This window comes from Pelecanus crispus, chromosome 22 (assembly GCF_030463565.1).
Source record: "Pelecanus crispus isolate bPelCri1 chromosome 22, bPelCri1.pri, whole genome shotgun sequence".
Taxonomy (NCBI): Eukaryota; Metazoa; Chordata; class Aves; order Pelecaniformes; family Pelecanidae; genus Pelecanus; species Pelecanus crispus.
In genome coordinates, this window is record NC_134664.1 from 3,181,400 (window position 1) to 3,197,945 (window position 16,546).

The following is a 16,546-nucleotide window of genomic DNA, read 5'->3' on the forward strand; positions in this document are numbered from 1 at the left end:
GGGTTGTCATCACCCCAAAACCGCTCCCCCGGGTCTGGTTGGAGTTTTTTGGGTGCCGGAGGTTGGCGCGGGTGTGTTCTCACGCAGGAAAAAGAAATCGGCTATCTTGGGCGAAGTCGTGTCGGTGCCAGCAGAAATACACCAGCCGTAGGCGTCGCACCGCGGCACCGGAAAAAAAAAAAACCAAAAAAAAAAAACCAAAAAAAGAGAGACCCCCCCCCCCCCAATTTCTATTTAAAGAGGAGAAACTTTTTGCTCCCCGCCAGCGCCGGGGAGTTTGGGGGTGGGGGGGACCCTTCCGAAAGCCCCGGCCGCATGGGTGCCCCATGTCGGCGTTGCGGCTCGACACCCGTTTTTGTGCTGGCGGCGTCGGCCGGGGTTGGGGTTTTGGTGCTGGGTGCTGCTGGGTTTGGGGGTGATGCTGGGGGGGGGGTGCATTGGGGTAACCACTGCTGGGGGCTGTTTGGGAGGGCGGGGGGGGATCCCCAGCCGCCCCGTGTGTTTTGGGGGGTGCGGGGCCGGAGGGACCCCCCCCACCCTGGGGTATTTACAGCCACGCGGTGACTCGTCCCCCGCCGTCCCCCCCCACCCCCGGACGTGGGGTGCAGCCCGGCACCCCCAAATCCGCTGCCGGACCCAGGCGTCCGGGCTGGGTGGGGGTCACCGCCCCCCCCCCCCCCCCCGGTCACCCCTTGCCGTGCCGGCGGTAGCCCCCGTCCCCGTGCCAGGCTGCCGCGGCCTGGGACCCTTGGTGACCCCCCCCGCCTGGCACAGGGGGGGCTTTTGTCCCCCACCGGCCCGGATTTGGGGCTGCCGTCGGAGGGTCCCGGTTTTACGGCGCCGTCTCCGGTTGCGTCCGATCTCCCACCGCGCCCCTCACCCCAGTGTGGCCTTTGTGGGGTGGGGGCAACCAGGCTGGGTGGGGGTCTGGGGGGGGGGACCCAGGCAGGGCGGGGGTTCAGACTGGGGGGACCCAGGCGTGCTCCAGGGTGGGGGCACCCGGACGTGCTGTGGGGTGGGGGTCCAGGTGAGGGGGACCCAGGCAGGGTGGGGGTCTGGGTGGGGGTCCCCAGGCGTGCTGCAGTGTGGGGGTCCAGACTGGGGGTCCTCAGGCAGGGTGGGGGTGCAGGTGAGGGGTCCTCAGGCAGGGTGGGGGTCCGGGTGGGGGTCCCCAGGCAAGGTGGGGTCCGGGTGGGGGGTCCCTAGGCGGGTAGGGGTCCAGACTGGGGGTCTCCAGGCAGGGTGGGGGTCCGGGTGGGGGTCCCCAGGCAGGGTGGGGGTCCAGACTGGGGGTCCCCAGGCAGGGTAGGGGTCCAAGTGAGGGGTCCCCAGGCAGGGTGGGGGTCGGGGTGAGGGGTCCCCATGTAGGGTGGGGGTCCGGGTGGGGGTTCCCAGGCGGGGTGGGGGTCCGCGTGGGGGGTTCCCAGGCGGGGTGGGGGTCCAGACTGGGGGTCCCCAGGCAGGGTGGGGGTCCAGACTGGGGGTCCTCAGGCAGGGTAGGGGTCCAGGTGGGGGGGTCCCCAGGCAGGGTGGGGGTCCAGACTGGGGGTCCTCAGGCAGGGTAGGGGTCCAGGTGGGGGGTCCCCAGGCGGGGTGGGGGTCCAGACTGGGGGTCCCCAGGCGGGGTGGGGGTCCCAGGCGGGGCGGGGGTCGGGGGGTCCGGGGCGGGCGGCAGCGGGGGCGGGCGGCAGGAAGGGGCTCGGCTCCCGCCTTTGTCTGCCGCGGCGGCTCCGCTTCCTGCGGCCGCGGCCGGGCCGGGGGTCCCTGCGGGGGCAGCGGGGCCGGGCCGGGAGCGGGGGGGAAACGGGGAAAGGGGAGGGGGGGAAGGGAAGGAGAGCGGGGGGAAAAGGGAAGGAGAGCGGGGGGAAAAGGGAAGAAAAGGGGGAGAAGAAACGGGGGAAAAGGGAAGAAAAGAGGGGAAAAAGGAAGGCAAAAGGGGAAGAAAGAAAGGGGGGAAAGGGAAAAAAGGGGAAAAAAGGGGAAAGGAAAAAAAGGGGAAAAGGGAAAAAAAAGGGGAAAGGAAGAAAAAAAAAGGGGAAAGGAAGAAAAAAAAAGGGGAAAGGAAGAAAAAAAAAGGGGAAAGGAAGAAAAAAAAAGGCCAAAAAAATAGGAAAGCAAAGGAAAAAAAAGGGGAAGAGCAGGAAAGCAGGAAAAAAAAAGACAAAAAAGGAAAGGAAAAAAGAAACGAGGAAAACAAAAAAAAGAAAAAAGGAAAGGAAAGCAAAAAAAAGGGGAAAAAAGGAAAGGAAAGCCAAAAAAAAAGGCAAAAAAAGTAAAAAAAAAGCCAAAACCCCAAACAAAACCAAAAGAAAAAAGCAAAGCAAAGAAAAAAGCGAAGCCAAAAAAAAAAAAAAAAGCGGCGGGAGCGCTGGCGGCCGGAGCGGGGCAGATGCCGTGGCCGCAGGCTCGGTGGGCGCCGCTCGCTGCCAGCCGGGCTGGGGGGGCCGGGATGTGCTGCTGCTCCTGCGCCCCGTTCCCGGCGGACGGGGAGGTGGAGAGACCCCTCTGCGGAGAGCGGGTGAGCGCCCGATCCCCCTGGCTCCGCACGACCCCCGGCGTGTGCCCCCCGGCACGGAGCGGGGGCCGTGGCTGTGCCCCCCCACGGCGTCTCCAGTCCTGGGGACCACGGGGTGCGGGGACACCCCACTCCTGTCCCGCGGGCTCCCATGGTCTTCCTCACCTTCCTCCCCACCTGCCTGACGCCTCCCCGGGGGGGCCCTGGGCCTCTCACCCACCCTTCTGGGGGGGTGTGGAAATGGGGACCCCCTTCGGCATCGCACTGAGCCACGGCGAGGGGGATTTGGGACCCAAAGTGCCGCCGGTTTGGGGGGGCTGGCGCCGAGAGGGGGTGCTTGGAGGGTGCCCCGGTGCCAGGCACGGCCGGGCGCCGCAGCGCGGGGAGGGGGGACAAAGGCGGCTCTGTGCCGGTTGGGAGGGTGGGGGGGGTCCGAGGCAGGAGCGGACATCCTCGGGATGCTCGGGATAACGCCAGCTCGCTCCCGTTTTCCGGGAGGGGAAAACCGTGGTGAGCGGCCGGCGGCACCGGGCTCGGCGGGCTGGACCCCGACACCGTCCCAGTGATGGGTGGCCGGCCTGCCAAACCCTGGGTCGGGGGGGAAAAAGGGTGAAAAAAACCCATTTGGGATAAAAAAAGGAGGTGGGAAGGCGCAGGGCTGCCGGCTGCGACGCTCCGGCGCTGCCCCGGCCCCCGTGGGTGCTGGGGAGCATCGTCACCCCCCCCCCCACCTGCTGCGGCCCCCGCATCTCGTCCCCATTGGGGCTGGCGGCTGTGGCGCCGGCGGGGGGGACGTGTGCCGGGGCGGGGGGGATTTCTCCCGCAGCCGCCCGGTTGTCATGGTTATGGGATGATGGGAAGCACGGGCGAGCGGAGCGATCGGGGTGGCTTCTCCCCAACCGCTCGCTTCCCCGTCCTCCCCGCCCCGGGCTGGCAGGACCCCCCGAATAACCGGGGCGTCCCGCGGCATCCCCGGCTCCCCGCAACCATGAACCGCATGCCGCCGCAAGCGGGGGCCGCGGCGGGCGGTGCCGGCGGGCGCCCGCCGTGCCGCAGCCCCGTCAGGCGCCCGTCGCATCTCTCCGGGCAGAGCAAGGAGAAGGAGAAGATGAAGGAGGGCAAGGAGAAGGACGCCCGCTACACCAACGGCCACCTCTTCACCACCATCACCGTCTCCGGCATGACCATGTGCTTCGCCTGCAACAAGAGCATCACGGCCAAGGAGGCTCTTATCTGCCCCAGTGAGTAGCCGAAAACGGCCGCGGTGGCAACCGGCGGGCACGGCAATCCCCGTTGCAAGCGGCCGGTCGCTCCCGGTTTGGCTGTGCGGATTTGTGCCGCCGCGGTGCCGCCGAGACCGGCGGAGAAGGGGAGATGCTCGCGGAGGTGATGGCTCCGAGGCATCCTGGCAAACGCCGGCGTGCCGTCCTGGCACATGCCGGCAAGGCAACCAGCGCCGCCGGCTTCTTCCAGCTCCCCCGGCGCGGGCGATGCTGCGGTGCCGGATGGAGCCGGTGCGCCCGTGGCACCGCTGCGCCCGTGGCACCGCTGCACCCGTGGCACCGGGCCGGCGCGGGGCACGGTGAACTCTGGGGTTGGGGGGGGGGGGTCTCGGCGGCACCGCGGCGGCTCAGCTGCTCCCCAGCAGCTGCGGCTCCGGCAGCGCCTGGCCTCGTCCGCGGCCGCTCGCATTCCCCCCGCATCTGCTCCCGTCGCTCCGGTGGTGGCAGCTCCCTCGGGATAGGGGTGGCGGGAGGGGTCCCCCCTGATCTCTCCGGGGGTGGCCGCGCCGTCACCGCTCCGTATCCACCCCTGCCGCAGCCTGCAACGTCACCATCCACAACCGCTGCAAGGACACGCTGCCCAACTGCACCAAGGTGAAGCAGAAGGTGAGTGTCACAAGTGACACGAGCTGGCCGGTCTCAGCCGCTTTGGTTTTTTGGGGGTTTTTTTTTTTTTTTTGGGTGGGGGGGGGACACATGGGGACGGTGACACCCGCCATGACGCCTCCGCTCCTTCCCCCAGCAACAGAAAGCCGCGCTGCTGAAGAACAGCTCGGCGCTGCAGTCGGTCTCGCTGCGCAATAAAAGTGAGTGGGGTGCGGCGTGCCGGGGGGGGGGTGGGGGAGGACAGCCCGACCCCCCCGCCATGCTGCCCGTCACCGAGGCGTCGGGGCAGGGCCGGGGGACACATCCACGGCGGGGGGATGCTCTATCGCGCTGTCCCCCGCCGGCGCTGGGGACACCGGGCGCAGCCTGGGGGGTAACGGGGACGGGGGACGGCGGCGCTGACCCCCGGTGTTGTCCCCCCCTCCCCGGCTCAGCCGCCATCCGGGAGCGCCCCAATTCGGCCATCTACCCCTCGGAGAGCTTCCGCCAGACGCTGCTGGGTCCCCGCCGCGGCCGGCCCTCCCTCTCCCTCTCCAAGAGCGTCTCTACCACCAACATCGCCGGGTAAGCGGGCGGGAAGCGGGGGGGCCGGGGGGGCCGGGGGGCGTCCCCAGAGCGTCACCGTCCCCGTCCCCTCACCAGGACCTTCAACGATGAGTCTCCGCTGGGGATCCGGCGGATCTTGTCCCAGTCCACGGACTCCCTCAACATGCGCAACCGCACGCTCTCGGTGGAGTCGCTCATCGACGAAGGTGGGGACCCCCGGGGCGGGTGACGCGGGGCTGGGCGGGGGGGGGGGGGGGACACGCACGGGGCGCGGGGCCAGCCCCCCTCGCCCCGGCTCCCACCGCCCTCCCGCGCAGGCCCCGACGTCATCCTCAGCCAGCTGATGAGCGACTTCGAGACGGACGGGAAGGACTTTGAGGCGGATTCCTGGAGCTTGGCCGTGGACAACAGCTACCTGCAGCAGCACAAGATGGACGTCATGAAGCGCCAGGACGTCATCTACGGTCAGCGGCCGCACGGGGGAGGCCTGGACTGGCAGGGCAGGGGGCGCGGGGTCCGGGGGTGAGCTGGGGGTGTAGGGACAGGGTCGGGGACACGGGGCTGGGTCGGAGACGCAGAGATGGGGGACATGGGGACAGGGTAGGGGACACGGGGATGGTCAGAGATGCAGGGATGGGGGACATGGGGACAGGGTTGGGGACACGGGGATGGGGATGCAGAGATGGGGGACATGGGGACAGGGTAGGGGACACGGGGATGGTCAGAGATGCAGAGATGGGGGACATGGGGACAGGGTAGGGACATGGGGATGGGGATGCAGAGATGGGGGACATGCGGACAGGGTAGGGGACATGGGGATGGGGATGCAGAGATGGGGGACATGGGGACAGGGTTGGGGACATGGGGATGGTCAGAGATGCAGAGATGGGGGACATGGGGACAGGGTAGGGGACACAGGGATGGGGATGCAGAGATGGGGGACATGGGGACAGGGTAGGGGACACGGGGATGGTCAGAGATGCAGAGATGGGGGACATGGGGACAGGGTAGAGGACATAGGGATGGGGATGCAGAGATGGGGGACATGGGGACAGGGTAGGGGACACGGGGATGGTCAGAGATGCAGGGATGGGGGACATGGGGACAGGGTAGGGGACACGGGGATGGGGATGCAGAGATGGGGGACATGGGGACAGGGTTGGGGACATGGGGATGGTCAGAGATGCAGGGATGGGGGACATGGGGACAGGGTAGGGACACGGGGATGGTCAGAGATGCAGAGATGGGGGGACATGGGGACAGGGTAGAGGACACAGGGATGGGGATGCAGAGATGGGGGACATGGGGACAGGGTAGGGGACACGAGGATGGTCAGAGATGCAGGGATGGGGGACATGGGGACAGGGTAGGGACACGGGGATGGTCAGAGATGCAGAGATGGGGGACATGGGGACAGGGTAGAGGACACAGGGATGGGGATGCAGAGATGGGGGACATGGGGACAGGGTAGGGGACACGAGGATGGTCAGAGATGCAGGGATGGGGACATGGGGACAGGGCAGGGGACACGGGGATGGGGACGCAGAGATGGGGACACAGGGACAGGGTAGGGGACACAGGGGTGGTCAGAGATGCAGGTATGGGGACAGGGGGACATGGGGACAGGTCAGAGATGCAGAGATGAGGATGCAGAGATGGGGGACATGGGGACAGGGCAGGGGACATGGGGATGGGTCGGAGACACAGAGACGGGGATGCAGAGATGAGGGACACAGGGACAGGTCAGAGATGCAGGGGTGGGGACAGAGGGACAGGGTAGGGGACACGGGGGTGGGGATGCAGAGATGAGGACAGAGGGACAGGGTAGGGGACACAGGGGTGGTCAGAGATACAGGGATGGGGACATGGGGACAGGGTAGGGTCAGGGGTGGTCAGAGATGCAGGAACAAGGATGAAGAGATGGGAGACCTGGGGACAGGGAAGGGGACACGGGGATGGGTCAGAGATGCAGGGATGGGGACATGGGGACAGGGTAGGGGACATGGGGACAGGTCAGAGATGCAGGGACAGGAATGAAGAGATGGGGACACGGGCACAGGGTAGGGGACACGGGGATGGGGATGAAGAGACGGGGACACAGGGAGAGGGTAGGGGACATGGGGATGGGGATGAAGAGATGGGGACACAGGGACAGGGTAGGGGACACGGGGATGGGTCAGAGATGCAGGGATGGGGATGCAGAGCTGGGGACGCGGGCACGGGGTAGGGGACACGGGGATGGGGATGCAGAGCTGGGGACACAGGGACAGGGTAGGGGACACGGGGATGGGTCAGAGATGCAGGGATGGGGATGCAGGGATGGGGACACAGGGACAGGGTAGGGGACACGGGGATGGGTCAGAGATGCAGGGATGGGGATGCAGAGCTGGGGACACGGGCACGGGGTAGGGGACACGGGGATGGGGATGCAGAGCTGGGGACACAGGGACAGGGTAGGGGACACGGGGATGGGTCATTGATGCAGGGATGGGGATGCAGGGATGGGGACACAGGGACAGGGTAGGGGACACGGGGATGGGTCAGAGATGCAGGGATGGGGATGCAGGGATGGGGACGCGGGCACGGGGTAGGGGACACGGGGATGCGGAGCTGGGGGCCACGCGGAGGCGGTGGGGACGGGGCAGACTGGGACCCGCCACGGTGGCTGCGCCCCCCTCACCCATCCCGCCCCCGCCGCAGAGCTGATCCAGACGGAGATCCACCACGTCCGCACGCTGAAGATCATGGCCGACATGTTCCGTAAGGCCATGCTGGAGGATCTGCAGATGGACCCGGCCACGGTGCAGAAGATCTTCCCCTGCGTGGACGAGCTGAGCCAGATCCACGAGCGGTTCCTGGCCCAGCTCCTGGAGCGTCGCAGGGAGTCCCTGGCCCACGACAGCAACAAGAACTTCGTCATCAACCGGCTCGGGGACATCCTCGTCAACCAGGTGGGGACGGAGGGGGCCACCAGAACCGGCGGGTGCTGGGGCGCGGAGGGTACGGGCTCGCTGACATCCCCTCGTCTCCACCCCGCAAGTTTTCGGGTGCCAACGCGGAGCAGATGAAGAAAGCCTACTCCGAGTTCTGCAGCAAGCACACCAAAGCCGTGAAGGAGTACAAGGACTCGCCCGCGACAAGCGCTTCCAGCAGTTCATCCGGGGTGAGCGCCCGTCGTCCCCCGGCGCGGCTCCGGAGGGAACCCTGGGATGGGTGTCGGGATCTCCCTGCGGGCTCGGGGCTTCGTGCCCCGCTGCGACACCCTTCTGCCCGCCTCCGTGCCTCAGTTTCCCCAAACCGCGTGTCTCTCCGTGACGCCTCTTAACGTGGTGATGAGCCCCAGCGGGGCCGGCCGACGGTAACGGGGTGCCCTGTGCTTCCCTCCCTCCGGCCGGCCAGAGGATGACGCGATCCCCGCTGCTCCGCCGTCACGGGGTGCCCGAGTGCATTTTGCTGGTGACGCAGAGGATCACCAAGTACCCGGTGCTCATCGAGCGCATCCTGAAGAACTCCAAAAGGTAACGGGGCTTGGCGGCGGGGGTGGCCGGGCAACACGGGGGGGGCTGCCGGCGCTGGGGGAAGGTTTCCAGCCCCGACCGTGTCCCCCCCAAACCCTTCGCCCCAGACAACGAGGGGGACTCGGCGGACCTGTCGCGAGCGCTGAAGCTGGTGAAGGAGCTGATCTCCTCCATCAACGAGGAGGTGCACACGCGCGAGATGAACGCGCGGCTGTGGGACGTCTACAGGCGCGTGGACGGCCGTGCCAAAGTGCAGCTGCCGTGGGAGAGCCGCGCCGGCATTTTTGGCAAGGACGAGCTCCTGCGGCGTAAGCTGGTGCACAGCGGCTGCATGCTCTGGAAAACGGCGGCTGGGCGCTTCAAAGGTGGGCACCAGGGTGCTGGGGGGGGAACCGGGGTGCTGGGGGATGGAGATGCCGGGGAATGGGGATGCCCAGGGTGCCAAGGAATGGGGTACCAGGGCGTGGGGATGCCCAGGGTGCTGGGGGGTGGGGGTACCAGGGCATGGGGATACTGGGAGACCAGGGTGCTGTGGGGTGGGGGGGTACCAGGGCATGGGGATGCCCAGGGTGCTGTGGGATGCGGGTATCAGGGCATGGGGATGCCCAGGGTGCTGTGGGGTGGGGGTACCAGGGTGTGGGGATTTCCAGGGTGCTGTGGGGTGGGGGTATCAGGGCGTGGGGGATGCCCAGGGTGCCATGGGGTGGGGGGTACCAGGGCACGGGGATGCCCAGGGTGCTGTGGGATGGGGGTGCCAGGGCACGGGGATGCCCCCAGGCCCGGGATGCCAGGGTGCCAGAGTGTGGGGAACCAGGGCACGGGGATGCTGGGGGAGCAGGGTGCCAGGGAATGGGGTGCCAGGGCCTTGGCGGGTACCTGAGGATGGGGCTGCCAGGGACCACAGTGCCAGGGGATGGAAGGTGCCCGAGGACGGGGTACCTGCGTTTGGGGATGCTGGGGGACGGGGGTGCCGGGGAATGGGGGTACCAGGGGACGAGGGTGTGATGGTGACGGGGGTACCAGGGTGCCAGGAGATGGGGGAACCGAGGGATGGGGGGTGCCTGGGGATGGAGATGGGTGCCAGGGGGTTGAGGGAGCAGAGGATGGGACGCCTGCGGGGCAGGGTGCCAGGGGGCCCTCACCCTCCACGGACGAATTTAGGAGCAAGCCCTGGGACTAAGGGGGCCCTGGGGCACGCTGCGGCCTCGCACCCCCCCCCCAAGCTTCTCACACCCCTGCGCTCCCCCCCAAGATGTCCTGGTGCTGCTCATGACGGACGTCCTCATCTTCCTGCAAGAGAAGGACCAGAAATACACCTTCCCCATGCTGGTGAGCCGCCGCTGCCCGGCCCGGCCGCGTCCCGGCTCCCCCCACCGCTACCGGGACGGCTGTGCCGGCACCGGGACGACATTCCCACCCCGTCACCTGTCCCGTAGGACAAGCCGGCCGTCATCTCCCTGCAAAACCTCATCGTGCGGGATATCGCCAACCAGGAGAAGGGGATGTTCCTAATCAGCGCGGCGCCGCCGGAGATGTACGAGGTCCACGCCGCCTCCCGCGACGACCGCAACAACTGGATGAAGATCATCCAGCAGACGGTCAGCCTGTGAGTGTCGGCGCCGGGGCGGGGGGGGATTTTTGGGGGTCCCCGCGGCCACGGGGTGGGCAGCGGGGAGGGTGGCGGCGGGCACAGCTCCGGGCTGGGGCCGCTGAGCCTTGGCGGGATGCGGCCGGCGAAGGGCGGACGCGGTTGGGCCGGGGTTGAGGGGTCCCCGGCTCCGACCCTCCCCGTCCCTTCCAGCTGCCCCAGCCGCCAGGACTTTCCCCTCATCGAGACGGAGATCGAAGCGTCCTTACGCAAGCTGAAAGGTGGGTGCCGCCACCGCGGGTTGGCCCCATCCCCCCATCCCTGCTCGTCCCCCCCATCCCTGCTCGTCCCCCCCATCCCTGCTCATCCCTCCTCATCCCCCATCCCTGTGGCCCCCATCCCTGCTCGTCCCCCCATCCCTGCTCATCCCCCTCATCCCTATCCCCCCATCCCTGCTCGTCCCCCCCATCCCTGCTCGTCCCCCCCCATCCCTGCTCATCCCCTCCATCCCTGCTCATCCCTGCTCGTCCCCCCCATCCCGGCTCATCCCCCCATCCCTGCTCATCCCTCCTCATCCCCCCATCCCCGTCCCCCCATCCCTGCTCGTCTCCCCCATCCCTGCTCATCCCTGCTCGTCCCCCTCCATCCCTGCTCATCCCCCCCATCACTGTGGCCCCCATCCCTGCTCATCCCTGTCCCCCCCATGCCTGTTTGTCCCCCATCCCCGCTCGTCCCCCATCCCCGCTCATCCCCCCCATCCCTGTCCCCCCCATCCCCATCCCCCCCATCCCTGCTCATCCCCTATCCCCGTCCCCCCCATCCCTGCTCGTCCCCCCATCCCTGCTCATCCCCCTCATCCCTATCCCTCCATCCCTGCTCATCCCCCCATCCCTGCTCATCCCCTATCCCCGTCCCCCCCATCCCTGCTCGTCCCCCCATCCCTGCTCATCCCTTATCCCCGTCCCCCCCATCCCTGCTCGTCCCCCCATCCCTGCTCATCCCCTATCCCCGTCCCCCCCATCCCTGCTCATCCCCCTCATCCCTATCCCTCCATCCCTGTTTGTCCCCCATCCCTGTCCCCCCATCCCTATCCCCCCCATCCCTGCTCATCCCCCATCCCCGTCCCCCCCATCCCTGTGCCCCCATCCCTGTGCCCCCATCCCCGCCCCCCCCGCTCATCCTGCCCCCGCCCCGCAGACCGCATCCTGCAGCAGGACCGCAAGATCTCGGCGCTGCTGGAGGAGAAGGTGGTGCTGTTCGCCGACATGCTGGCCCTGGCCAGCGGCTGCGACGAGCCCTCGCCCACCCTGGCCCCCCGCGCCCTCTTCCGCTCCGACTCGGCTGACGGCTCCCGAGGGGAGAAGCTGATGCACGACGCCATCCGGGAAGGTACGGATGGCACCGCGGATGCGCGGACCCCAGCCGCCCCGTGGTGCAGTGCTCCGGGACGCCCCGGGATGCCGATGCTCCAGCTGAGGAAGCCAAGGCACGGGGCCGGGGTCCCCGCTGCGGCACGGAGCCGGGGTCCCCGCTGCGGCATGGGGCTGGGGTCCCCGCTGCGGCACAGGGCTGGGGTGCCCGCTGCGGCGCTGGGGTCCCCGCTGTGGCATGGGGCCGGGGTCCCCGCTGCAGTGTGGGGCTGGGGTCCCCGCTGTGGCGCAGGGCTGGGGTCCCCGCTGCAGCACTGGGGTCCCTGCTGTGGCACGGGGCCGGGGTCCCCGCTGCAGTGTGGGGCTGGGGTCCCCGCTGTGGCGCAGGGCTGGGGTCCCCGCTGCAGCGCTGGGGTCCCCGCTGTGGCGCAGGGCTGGGGTCCCCGCTGCAGCATGGGGCCAGGGTCCCCGCTGCGGCGCTGGGGTCCCCGATGTGGCATGGGGCTGGGGTCCCTGCTGCGGCGCTGGGGTCCCTGCTGTGGCGCGGGGCTGGGGTCCCCGCTGCAGCGCGGGGCTGGGGTCCCCGCTGTGGCGCAGGGCTGGGGTCCCCGCTGCAGCGCTGGGGTCCCCGCTGTGGCGCAGGGCTGGGGTCCCCGCTGTGGCATGGGGCCAGGGTCCCCGCTGCGGCGCTGGGGTTCCCGCTGTGGCGCTGGGGTCCCCGCTGTGGCATGGGGCTGGGGTCCCTGCTGCGGCGCTGGGGTCCCTGCTGTGGCACGGGGCTGGGGTCCCCGCTGCAGCGCGGTGCTGGGGTCCCCGCTGCGGCGCGGGGCTGGGGTCCCTGCTGCGGTGCTGGGGTCCCCGCTGCGGCGTGGGGCCGGGGTCCCCGCTGTGGCACGGGGCTGGGGTCCCCGCTGCGGCGTTGGGGTCCCCGCTGTGGCACGGGGCTGGGTCCCTGCTGCGGCGTTGGGGTCCCCGCTGTGGCATGGGGCCGGGGTCCCTGCTGCGGCGTTGGGGTCCCTGCTGCGGCACGGGGCCGGGGGTCCCTGCTGCGGTGCTGGGGTCCCCGCTGCGGCGTGGGGCTGGGGTCCCCGCTGCGGCGCAGGGCTCATCCTTGCGCTTCCCCGCAGTGGAGTGCCTGAAGGAGATATTCACCGGCTCCGGACGCGACCGGGACCACAACAACCTCGCCGAGGCCGAGAGCTGCCCCCAGCCCCGGCGCCAGCAGTAAGACGGGGGACGGCGGCGGGGGGACGCGCGCGCCAGCCGGGGCAGGGGGCTGCGCCGGGCTCGGGGTCCCCGAGCTGACCCCCCCTGCCTCTCGCTGCAGACGGCGACGCCGGCAGCTTCAACGGCTCCCTGGAGTTTTGCAGGGCGGATTCGGACGCCGGGCAGCGGGTGAGTGCGGCGGCGGGGCGGGCAGGGGGGACGCACGCCGGTGTTGGGGCGGGGGGACACGGCCTCACCCCGTGCCGCGGCCAGCGCGGCGTGACCGGTTTCTCTCCGTAGGACGGGAACGGCAACCAGCTTCTGCAGAGGGTACCGCAGGAGGTAAGGGGGGGCGGGATGGGGACCCCGCTCCCTTGCCGCCATGCCTCAGTTTCCCCACCCGCGCTCCCCAAAGCTTCACCGTCCCCTCCGTTCCTCCCCAGGAGATCAACCAGCGGCTGGTGAACCTCTACACCCTCCTGCACGGGCTCCAGGTCGGTGGGACCCGCGCCGCGGCGAGGCACGGGGACGCGGATTTTGGGGGGGACGCCCCTGCCCGTACCCCCCGCCCGTGCCCACCCGCCCTTGCCCGCCTCCCCGCAGGCGGTGGTGAGCCAGCAAGACACGCTGCTGGAGCTGCAGCTGCAGGACGGCGCGGAGAAACCGTCCCGCCGCCCTTCGCAACCGGCCGCGGCCCGAACCGGCAGCGCGAGGGGGGCGAGAAACCGGGTGCCACGGAGCTGGCGCTGCTGCAGCGGCAACACGGGCTGCTGCAGGAGGAGCTGGGCCGCTGCCGGCAGCTGTGCCAGGAGCGGGCGCAGGAGGCGGCGGGGCTGGAGACGCGGCTGCGGGACAGCGAGCGGGAGCGCGCCCGGCTGGAGCGCGAGCTGGAGGAGGCCCGGCGGCAGCTGGCAGCGTGGCGGCAGGAGGGCGGCGCGCGGGGACGCCGGGGCAGCGATCCGCGGCGGAGGAGCTTGCCGGCCGGAGATGCGCTCTATCTCAGCTTCACCCCGCCCCAGGTAGCGGGGAGGGGGGCTCATGCGTGACACGAGTGCGGCCGGCCTCAGCTCACCCTGGTTTGGGGTGCGAGGGCAAAAAAGATGGGCTCATGCGTGACACGAGTGCGTCCGGCCTCGGCGCACGTGGGTTTGGGGTGCGAGGGCAAAAAAGGTGGGCTCATGCGTGACACGAGTGCGTCTGGCCGCAGCCCAGAGGGGTTTGCAGTGTAGGGGATAAAAAAGATGCGCTCATGCGTGACATGAGCGCGTCCGGCCTCAGCCCAGACAGGTTCGGGGTGTAGGGGACAAAAAAGATGGGCTCATGCGTGGCATGAGTGCGGCTGGCCTCGGCGCACGTGGGTTTGGGGTGCGAGGGCAAAAAACGTGGGCTCATGCGTGGCACGAGTGTGTCCGGCCTCAGCTCACTCCGGTTCAGGGTGCGAGGGCAAAAAAGATGGGCTCATGCGTGACACGAGCGCATCCGGCCTCAGCCCAGCCGGGTTTGCAGTGTAGGGGATAAAAAAGATGGGCTCATGCGTGGCGTGAGTGTGTCCAGCCTCGGCGCACCTGGGTTTGGGGTGCGAGGGCAAAAAAGATGGGCTCATGCGTGACATGAGCGCGTCCGGCCTCAGCCCAGCCGGGTTTGCAGTGTAGGGGACAAAAAAGATGGGCTCATGCGTGGCGTGAGTGTGTCCGGCCTCAGCTCAAGTGGGTTTGGGGTGCGAGGGCAAAAAAAGGTGTGCTCATGCATGACATGAGTGTGTCCGGCCTCAGCGCACATGGGTTGGGGGGTGGGGGGTGCAAAAAAGATGGGCTCATGTGTGACACGAGTGTGTCCGGCCTCAGCTCACCCTGGTTTGGGGTGCGAGGGCAAAAAAAGGTGTGCTCATGCATGACATGAGTGTGTCCGGCCTCAGCACACATGGGTTTGCAGTGTGGGGGCACAAAAAAGACGGGCTCATGCATGGCGTGAGTGCGTCCGGCCTCAGCCCAGCCAGGTTTGGGGTGCAAGGGCAAAAAAAAAATGTGTTCATGCATGACATGAGTGCGTCCGGCCTCAGCCTATGTGGCTTCGGGGTGCGGGAGGCAAAAAAGGTGTGCTCATGCATGGCATGAGCGCATCCGGCCTCAGCCCAGCTGGGTTTGGGGTGCGGGGGGGTGGGGGGTGGGCAAAAAAGATGCACTCATGCGTGGTGTGAGTGCGTCCGGCCTCAGCTCACACGGGTTCGCGGTGCAAGGGCGAAAAAAGATGGGCTCATGCGTGACACGAGTGTGTCCGGCCTCAGCTCACATGGGTTGGGGGTGTGGGAGCAAAAAAGATGTGCTCATGCATGACATGAGTGCATCTGGCCTCAGCCCAGACAGGTTTGGGCCTTAGGAGGCGGCGAGGGGTGTGTTAAAGATGTGCTCATGCGTGACACGAGCGTGTCCGGCCTCAGCCCAGATGGGTTTGGGGTGCGGGGAGGTGGTGATGGGAGGAAAAAAGATGGGCTCATGCGTGACACGAGTGCGTCCGGCCTCAGCTTACATGGGTTCGGGGTGCGAGGGCAAAAAAAAAGATGGGCTCATGCGTGACACGAGTGCGTCCGGCCTCAGCTTACATGGGTTCGGGGTGCGAGGGCAAAAAAAAAGATGGGCTCATGCGTGACACGAGTGCGTCCGGCCTCAGCTTACATGGGTTTGGGGTGCGAGGGCAAAAAAAAAGATGGGCTCATGCGTGACACGAGTGCGTCCGGCCTCAGCCCCAGCATTTTTGGGATTGGGGGGGGGGTGTGGAGGGGCTCAGGCCTGACCCCCCCCGTCCCCCCCTCTCAAGCAGCTGAGCCACGGCCCCCACCCCGCCAGCCTCTCCTACCACCCCCCCGCCTTCGCCGCCTGCCCCCGCGAGGAGCTGGATTACCGGGGCGCCAGCGATGGCCACCGGCTGCCGCAGGGCGAGGACGCCCTGGACGCCCTCCTGGAGGACGAGGATTTGGGGAGCCGCCGCTCCCCCCCCACCAGCCCCCGAGGTGGGTCCCTGCGGTGGGGGGGGAGCGCAGGAGCACCCGCTTTTCCCTGGGGGTAACCCGGCGTTTTTCCATAGATTTCCTGAGGATGCAGGATATTCCCGAGGAGGTGGAGAGCAGCCAGGAGCTGAAGGAGGGCGACGGGGGCTCCTCGGACAGTTAGGGACCGGCTCCAGCACCCCACGACCCCCCCTCAGCACCCCACGACCCCCCCCCTCCTCCCCACGGCGACGCTGGGGGCAGGATCCAGCCGTGGGGCGGGGGGGGGGGTTGGGATCAGCGGGATTTGGGGCACCGGGGGGGGGATTTCGGGAGCTGCTGTTCCCATGGGAGCCTTACAGGGCTTGGGGGGGGGGGGGGGTCCGGTTGCCCCCTCCCCTCCTCCAAGGCGGGGGCGGGGGGGGCGACCCAGGGGTTTGGGACCGATGTCCCCCCCGCCCCGCTCCCCCTGCTCATTTATTTATTTATTCGGTTGGGGTGGGGTGGGGGGAGGCGGCCGGGGGGGTCCTGGTGGGCGCCAGGGCTGGGCAGGACGCGGCCCCCCCGGCCCAGCGGTGCCGTCCCCAGCGCGGGGTGAGCCCCTCTCTACCAAAGCTCGGCCCCCACCCTGGGTTTGGGGGGGCTGGGACCGGTGGTTTGAAGGAACCGGCTGGTTGGTCCCCCTTAGTTTCACTGTTTAAAAAAAAAATTAAAAAAAAAAAAAATTGGAAAATAATTAAAAAGACCGGTTTGGACCCAAATTGTGCGGGGGGGGGGGGGGGCACAGAGCGTGGCTGGGAGGGGGTGGGCTGTGGGCAGGGCCGGATCCGGACCCCCGGGGTGGGGACGGCGGGGACACGAAGCGGGAGGAGCGGGGTGCCGCGGCGTGCAGCGAGCGCGCCGGGTCTCAGCGGTGCACTGAGCGCGCCGG

General features: G+C 68.5%; 1 protein-coding gene across 1 annotated transcript; it reads left to right on the forward strand.

Moving 5' to 3' along the window:
- The first annotated feature begins 3,608 nt into the window (after positions 1-3,608).
- Positions 3,609-15,799, forward strand: ARHGEF2 (Rho/Rac guanine nucleotide exchange factor 2). The gene is given in 24 exon segments (XM_075724309.1): positions 3,609-3,756; positions 4,337-4,404; positions 4,541-4,604; positions 4,839-4,968; positions 5,047-5,156; positions 5,268-5,414; positions 7,651-7,901; positions 7,991-8,075; positions 8,078-8,111; positions 8,349-8,476; positions 8,576-8,833; positions 9,721-9,797; positions 9,905-10,074; positions 10,270-10,337; positions 11,254-11,445; positions 12,554-12,630; positions 12,632-12,650; positions 12,754-12,821; positions 12,933-12,974; positions 13,076-13,126; positions 13,236-13,340; positions 13,343-13,651; positions 15,447-15,639; positions 15,714-15,799. Coding segments are annotated over 24 exon segments (2,865 nt in total). The 5' UTR covers positions 3,609-3,623.
- The last annotated feature ends 747 nt before the right edge of the window (positions 15,800-16,546 follow it).